The sequence below is a fragment of the Solanum dulcamara genome, chromosome 5 (genome assembly GCF_947179165.1).
Source record: "Solanum dulcamara chromosome 5, daSolDulc1.2, whole genome shotgun sequence".
Taxonomy (NCBI): domain Eukaryota; kingdom Viridiplantae; phylum Streptophyta; class Magnoliopsida; order Solanales; family Solanaceae; genus Solanum; species Solanum dulcamara.
In genome coordinates, this window is record NC_077241.1 from 37,440,158 (window position 1) to 37,448,308 (window position 8,151).

The 8,151-nt window shown below is 36.1% G+C and overlaps 1 protein-coding gene across 1 annotated transcript; it reads right to left on the reverse strand.

The window, feature by feature from the left end:
- Positions 1–727: 727 nt before the first annotated feature.
- LOC129889134 (uncharacterized) lies at positions 728–5,150 on the reverse strand. The gene is made up of 3 exons (XM_055964311.1): positions 4,454–5,150; positions 3,831–3,948; positions 728–1,846 (listed from the first exon to the last, which is right to left on the reverse strand). The coding sequence occupies exons 2-3, from the start codon at positions 3,945–3,947 to the stop codon at positions 1,502–1,504; spliced, it is 462 nt and encodes a 153-aa protein (XP_055820286.1). The 5' UTR covers position 3,948; positions 4,454–5,150; the 3' UTR covers positions 728–1,501.
- Between the last annotated feature and the right edge of the window lie 3,001 nt (positions 5,151–8,151).

Consider the following 8,151-nt stretch of genomic DNA (forward strand, 5'->3'; position numbering starts at 1 on the left):
TGAAAGTCTTTCTCAAGTTTCTTGAGATTTTCTATAAAACCACTTTGAAATTTTCAAATACTTTGCATGTTACTTAAAATTATTTCTTCCATGAGCTTTTTAATCTTCAAAGCATAATTGTCCAGTACTCAAATTGTAGCGATTCAATTTTGACTAATATGGCTAGGAAGATAAAAATTAAGTTTGATAAATATTGGGGTGATTTTGAGGATATGAACATGTTGTTATTTATTGCCGTTGTGTTGGATCCTCTCTACAAAATAAAGTATGTGAAGTTCCTTTTTAACAAATTTTATGATCCTGTGGAGGAAAATGGAAAGTCTACTAAAGTGGTGAACACTTTAACTCGTTTGTATAATCATTATAAGAATTCTATTTCTGGGCCTTTTAGTGAAAATACTGGAGATCAAACTAGTGTGATTAGTAAAATTGGTGCAATCAATAGTTCTGATCTTGAAAAGTGTTTGATGGATGATCCGGAGAAGATTAAGGATTTCAATATCTTGACTTGGTGGAAATCTTCATCTGAAAGATATCCTATTGTCTCTAGGATTGCAAGAGATGTGCTTGCTATTCCTACATCTACTGTTGCCTCAGAATCAGCTTTTAGCACCGATGGTCGGATACTTGATTATTATCGAAGTTCTCTATCGACAAAGACGGCAAGCTCTTGTTTGTTGTCAACAATGGTTGCGGTCAACATCTAAAAAAAGCAAACTTGAAGACCTTTTAGAAGAAATTCAAAAACTTGAGATCGCTGAAAAAGGTAATTTTACATAATTAACTATATAAATATTTATTTCACTTACTGCAAATTACTATCTTAGAAAGATAGTTGTTGAAACTTTGAGCTTTCTATGGTATTTGAGCTAATTGTTGCCACTTTAATATGTGTTGCTACACTTAAATATTGAGAGTTAAAAACTAAGTTGCTGGTGTTGCTGAACTGTGCTACTACCACAATTTCAGCAGTGTTGCTACCGCTGTTGAACTTTGCTGAATTTAGAAAAAAAATCATTCTATGTTTGATCCATTGTTGCAGGTCTGCAGGTTGCTGCTAGTTGTTGGATGTTGCAGGTTCCAAGTATGGTTGTGTTGGAGATGTGTAGGTGGTTGTGTAGTTGAGGTACATGTTGTTGGAGGTTGTTGGGTATTGTTGTTGCTTGGTGCTGCATCTCTGCATTATCTGAGAAGCTTCATGGGGTTATTTCTACAAATGAAAAAACTCCAAGAGTAGCTCAACTGTTGTTAGGTGCTAAAGTTATTGTAATTGTTGGTTGCTGAAGATGTTACAGTTATTGGATGCTGAAGTTGTTATGTAGTTGAAGGATTTTTTGTTGGATGTTGCAGTTGCTGCAGCACTGCAATATGTTGAAGGTTGTTGGGTACTGTTGTTGTGGATGTTGCAGCTTGCTGCAGCTCTGCAATGTGTTAAAGGTTGTTGGGTACTGTTGTTGTGGATGTTGCAGCTCTGCAATGTGTTGCAGGTTGCTGAGAGTTGCTATAAGGTGTTGTTCAGCAGCTCTTGGATGAACCAAGTTGTAGTTCTTGGATTCTTCAAGTTTTTTGAAGTTTGGTGGTGATGGAGAACATCATTGGGGGTTATATTGCAGCTTCTTGAGCTTGCAGGTACATGATGATTAGAGTACTTGAAAAAATCTTTGAATAATGTTTGTATTGGAAGCACTGCATGGATTGGATAATTTGTTGCAGGTCTGCAATGTATACTGCATCTCTCCCTTGTTTGATTCTTCTCAGATGTTGCAGTGCTGCAAGTTGTTGTAGCTTGTTGGGTGTTGTTTAAGTCCAGCTGCACCTTCTTGCATACTACAGGTCCTGGATGTACCTGCACAAAAGAAGCAAACAAGGAGAGAACTCTAAATGTAAAGTGTTCAGGTCTTCACAGCACAGCAGCATATCAGCACAGCACACTAATATTTTTTGTAAAGTTGTTGCTATATTTATTGGGTGAACTTCTATACGCCTATACCTTTATATTTTTAGACATTTAATGCCTAATATCATAAATTTTTTTTGCAGATTCTTTGGGCACTGTTTTGAGCATTGATTATTTGGATTTTGGAGTTTAAGCTAAGGAAGATGAAGTACTTTTGATTATATTATAGATCTTCTAGTTAGTTTAGTTTAAATATGTAATTTTTTTATTTTAATGGATAAAGTTGTTTGTATTTTGGAACCTCTGTGGGCCGTGAGTAAAAAAGAGCTTAGTAAGAATTAGAAGAATGTAGAGAGAGAATATTTAAATTGTTTTGGCTAGTCATAAATCGAATAACCGAACCAAACCGACAATAACCAAACCCGTAGTTATTATTTTGCTTGGTTTGGTTATGGTCTTAGATATTTAATAATCGATTAAATTTGTTTGTTTATGGTTTTAATCAATAACCGACCCAAACCAAACCATGAACACCCCTAGGTTGTATCACAAAGGCTAATGGGTCTAAAGTCCTTAAGATTATTGACTCCCTTCTTCTTTGGTACAAGGAAAATATGGATTTTGTTAATTATGTGAGGAATGTATTCTTCTTGGAATGCTTTTGTACATAGAGATATGACTGATTCACCCACTGTGTTCCAATAATTTTGGTAGAAGAAGGGGTGTATTCCATCCGCCCTCGGGGCCTTATATGGTTGGAAGGAATCTACTGCTCCACGTATTTCGAGCTTTGTGGGTATGTCTCCCAGCTTAAGGAGGTCAGGCACATTACGGGGTGATTGACGACTGATATATTTAATTTTAGAGAGGTTCTGAGATGTATGGAATATGTTGGTAAAATAATGAATCGTTAGGAGTCTCTTGTTTTCCTTATGATAAAGTCAGTCTCCTTCTGAGTTTTATAGCGCTACAATTCTATTCCTCATTCTTATTTTAAGAGTTATTGTATGGAAGAATCTAGCGTTTGAGTCTCCATCATTTAGCCAATTGACCCATGATTTCAATTTTCAAAAATCTTCTTCTAATAGTAGTAGATGGTTATGTTCCTTAATTAGATCTAACTCTAGTTGTTGTAAAAAAGAACTCTGTGTGTACTAAGGGGAATTTTGAATTCCTACTAGTCTCCTTATTATTTTCTTTTTCTTGTTGAAGATGTTACCAAAAGTAGTCTGTTTCCAAGTGGTAACGCTAGCAGTGAAGGTAGGAATTGTTTTGAAAATATCATTTTCTCCTTCCCAACATTCTTTAATAATGTTTACAAAATTCGGATGTGTAGTCCACATGATTTCAAAACAAAATATTTTTTTAGGTTTTCCCTTGACCAACTCCAGGTCCAATAGAAGCAAGCCCTACGGCCAATCCAGCAGCAATAACTACCCTATTCTCGAATCCTCTGCCGAGATCTACCCTGCGAAGTATTTGAAATACGGGAAAGAAATACCATTCAGGTAAGAGAGTAACTTCTTGGAATAAAGATATGAGGATGGGACAATGATCAGAATGGGTACCGGGGAGGTGTTTCACGTGTGCATTTGGGAATAGGTGAATCCATTCTTCGTTGGCACAAAAGTGGTTAAGTCTTTCAAAAATTAGTCAAAGCGCTTATTGAGCCAAGTGTATTTACCACCTTTATAACCAAGGTCTATCATTTTGCAGTAATCGATTACTTCCCAAAATTCATTTGTACAAGGTTTATTAATAGTCCTGCCTTTGTACTTTTCATTATTGATTAGTAATTCATTGAAATCCCCCCTATCATTAAAATTATATTTTTTTTTATGTTTTTTTGGTTTTTCCAAAGAATTCGACAGTTATGTCTATATACACTAGGTTATATGAAACTAAATAACCATTAATCATTAGTTGAGCATACCTTAATCATTGTGTGGATTTCTTGGATTGAAGTTGCAATGTCATCCAGTTCTAGTTGGGAGTCGTACCATAAGATGACTATTCCTTCAGAGTTTCCCACCACAGGTACTTGCATCATTCTGTTAAAGGAAAATTCATCTATGAGGACTTGATGATCATGCATTTTTATTTCAATAAGAGCTACCAATGATGGCCTATGCCAGTCAATTAAAGACCTAAAGTTATGTCTAAAGTCATCCCCATTTTCTCCTCTAAGTTCCACACGATAAAGTTCATGGAGCTATTAAGGTTTTGTGGTGCATTCTCCATTGAATTCTCCGTTTCCCTTGAGTTCCTATTCATTAGTGTTGGGTTCAAGATGAATATAAAATTTTCTATATCTGGATTGCGTGGAGTCCTTATATATATTGAGCTTTTTAGTAGATTCGAAGGACAAATTAGAATGTATTTTTTTGCAAATCTCTGTTTAAATAGTAAAACCTTTATTTCTTTTAGGATTGTTATTTCTGTTTGTGTTTCCCTCATCAGATCTACGGTTTCTTCTAATTCCTTCAAGCTTGGGTCCACTTCTATATTTGGAACTATTCTTTTTAGAGATATATGTGGTTGAGTCTGGGACAGTACCTGTGATGAGTACGTTGCTAGGTTTGGGACAACCATTAGGGGGTCTCCTCTGAGCTAGTTTGGACCATGTTGGAACTGGAGGGGTATGACTCAATCATCGCTGCAGTTGATGTCCATGGGGATATAGATTTTTCCATAACCTGTTGAGGAAAAAAGTGGGTTGGGAGGAAAAGAGGTGGATCCTGAGTCATTACCTTCCCTAGCGAGTTGAAAACTGGCATCTCATGTTGGAAATTAATAGAATCAGATCTGCGGGAAAGAGATCGCGAACGGATGTTGAAATACTGAGGACATTCATAGTTGGTTGTTGTAGGCTTCCATCCCTAGTCTCATCCCCTTTGAGACAACCTGAGCTATGAAGGTCGGGTTCCTTATCACAAGTATCACTTCTTATCCCTCCACTAGAGCTGTGAAAGAAAAGGCATAATTGTGAAGTCCTATCTCCAACCAAGATTGGGGAATGGGGTTTTGAGATGGTGTTGGGGTTTCATAGTAAGTGTGTCCCTCCATGGTCACTGGGTACATCGGGATAGAAGGAAAGGGAATCGAAAAAGGTGGGTGTTGGGTCGGAGATAAAAAATTCATCACATGTTTGTTTGAGGAATGGTGGAGTGAGTTTCTGTTTGAGTTTTGTCTCATTTGCGGCGATAAAAAGGAAAGTCTTGGTAATTGCTGGAAGGTTCAATAATTCTATGGATATAGCAGAAATGGGAATCGAGACTTGACCTTTTGTGGGGATATTTCCACTTTAGTAAATGTAGTACTAGATATATTTTAGTTATGAAAGGTAAGTGCTTTAATGCCTTTATGGAAAGTTGTGGGTTTCGATTTATTTAAAATATTTTCTAAACTTGGGGGAGGCGGTTGAAAAGTAGTGAGTGTATCTTTAAAAATCTGATCTTTTAATTTTTTGGTACTACAATTGTTATTTGGTGTGGATAATTTAATGTCCACGTCAGTGAGGGGTAGGGAGGTATGATTTGCCTCGGGGGATGGAGGCGCATTATGTAGACCTCTTTTAATGTCTATCCGGCAGGGTAGTAGTACTAGGGGTTAAAATAGGGGTTAGTATAGGATTGGAGGTGACTATAGTTTTTGGAATTACGTAGACACTTTGTGGTACACTTAAAGAATTAAGAGTCCGTTTGGATGGGCTTAAAAAAAGTAACTTTTAGGTATGAAGTGCTTTTAGAATTTTGAAGTGCTGAAAGTTATTTTTATAAATAAGCAGTTGAGTGTTTGGATAAAAGTGCTTATGTTGAAAATAAGTGTTTGAATTTTAGGGTTAAAAGAATAAAAAGGGTAGTTTTGGAATTTAGTTAAAATATAAGGGATATAAAAGTAATTTCCATGGTCAAACAAAATGGCTTTAAGCACTAAGGAAAAAAAGTTAGAAATTCTAACTTTTCAGTTTTGACTGACTTTAAGAACTTTATGGCTTAAAGTTAGCATTAGGCAAACACGTCCAAAAGCTAAAAAGGGGCTTTAAGTTGGTCAATCCAAACGGGCTCTAAAAGAGTTTTTATTAGAGTTTTAATGACATCATTGATTATGGTATTTTTTTAATTTTATTTTGGGACTGGGATTAATTCCCCGCATAGGTGTTTTTATCTGAATCTGGGGTGACGTCATCCCTTTTTTGGTTTGGTTTTGGGATTGATTCTCTGCAGGGGCTTTTAAGATTTTTCTACTCAACATATGTGCAAAAGATGTTGCGTGCTAGCTGGAGTTGTGGGTAATAAGATTGTTGCTGTAACTATTGTTATTCTTCCTGTACATAAGAGTTTTGGATTCGAAATACTTACTAGTGCTTGCTTCGAATAATTTAAAGTTAATACCTGAATTTGCAATTTCTTTCGTTGTTCTCTTGGATTTTCTTCGTTGTCTTGGAAAAGTCATTGTTTGCCATTGCTCCTCGTGCCCCTCGTTTTCTTTCCTTGCCTGCTCTCCGCTTGTTGTTGGCTCCCCGAAGTGCCCTCTTGCTCTGTCTCCATGGATTCATGGAAATCTTGCTGCTTCTTGCTTGTCTGGAAATTTGATGTATTATGTCTAAGGACTCTGCATTTATTATAGAAGATGTCCATTCCTTCGTACACAATGGACTGCTTGCGATTCCCAATATGATTTTTTTTAATGGAAATTTCCATTTCCACCTCGATGCATAGGCGTGCGTACCTTCCTCTAAGCGCTTCTAAGGTACAAACGTCCATTTTGATTAACTTCCCTAGCATTCTCCATACTTTAGCTAAGATAGCATGATCGTCGAATTTCTTTGGTAATTCTGGTAGCCTGACCCATATAGTGAAAACATTTTCTCTAGCCTCTGATGCAGCGAAGTTTGGATGTCATCTCTTCACTGAAAGAAAATAGTCGTTCATGAACCAGGGTCCATTTTGCATCGCATGTTGTATATTTTCCTCTTTGTAGAATTTGAATATGTAGTAATCGTGTCCTAGATGAATTAAAACAATTTCCTCCGTTGACTTCTATAGAGCATATAGTCTTTTTTTAAGGTATTGATGGTTTATCCTTTTCCCCAACACTTTAATGATAATTGAGAAAGCTCATGGTCTGTATATCCTTTTCTTGTCTTCTTCTGATAGAATAATACATTCTCCTGGGTCTGATTCATGTTGTTCATGGTTAGTTGGTTTGATTTCCCTATCTTTCTCCCCTGCTCAAGAATTTATTTCTAAGTCCAATAGCATGTCCATTGCTTGCTCCACTCCCTACTGCGCTCCTGAGTTCTGTAATGGATATGGCGCGACTAGTATGTTTTTGAAAGATGGTCGAACTTCGTCTGTCTCGAGAGGGGGGAGGGGGGCGGTGGGCTTAGTTCTGATTGGTTGAGGGACATGGTTGTGTGTGTGAAGTTGCGTTGACCTTGTGTAGGATGTGTTTAGTGAGAAGTCAGAGCGTCTCTCTCTAAGCCTTTTTTGTGTTTGATGAGGTGATAAAGTTAAAAACTCTTGTAGTCCAACACTCCATTTTCATCACCAATAGCCTAATGAAGTCAGTTTTAACAATTGTCAAATAGAGGTAATTTATTTGTGAAATTAAAACATTACAATGATCGCATGGAATTTGATTAGAAGTTTCTTTATCTGGGGTGGGGATGCAGTTAGTTTTTCGATTTGGTTCTTTCAAACTTGACTTTGTTTTTTAAGTTTTCAATTATTTATTAGTGCATATTGAACCGAATTATTCATTTAATCTAAGTACAGGATCCTAGAATTGTATATCAAAGTTTTAAAAATAAATAGAGCCTAAGTGAATTGAAAACATGAAATGTAATCATAAACGTAATCATTCTAAAGTTGTAAATAGCAGAAATACTTGAAAGTGTATTATAGTAAAACAAATCTTCAAGATTTTAGTGTTATCGTGGTCTTCAAAAGCGAAAGACTTACCCCCATTTACTCGAACATTCAGCAAAATCATTCCCTAATCACTATATATATGCTTTTTGTTATGTGCTTGACGTTACTGGTTGAAAGCATATATTCCCATTTTTTTGATGTCGTAAGAACTATGACATGTCATTTACATTCTCATCACCAAAGCTTTCTATTATTCTTAATTAGTTATTTCTTTTCTTTTTATTAGTATAAACAATAAAGAATAAAACAATTCCATTACTTGTAAAAGCATTCACCAGAATGAAGTTGTAAAAACACTTACCATGGTACATATTTCAT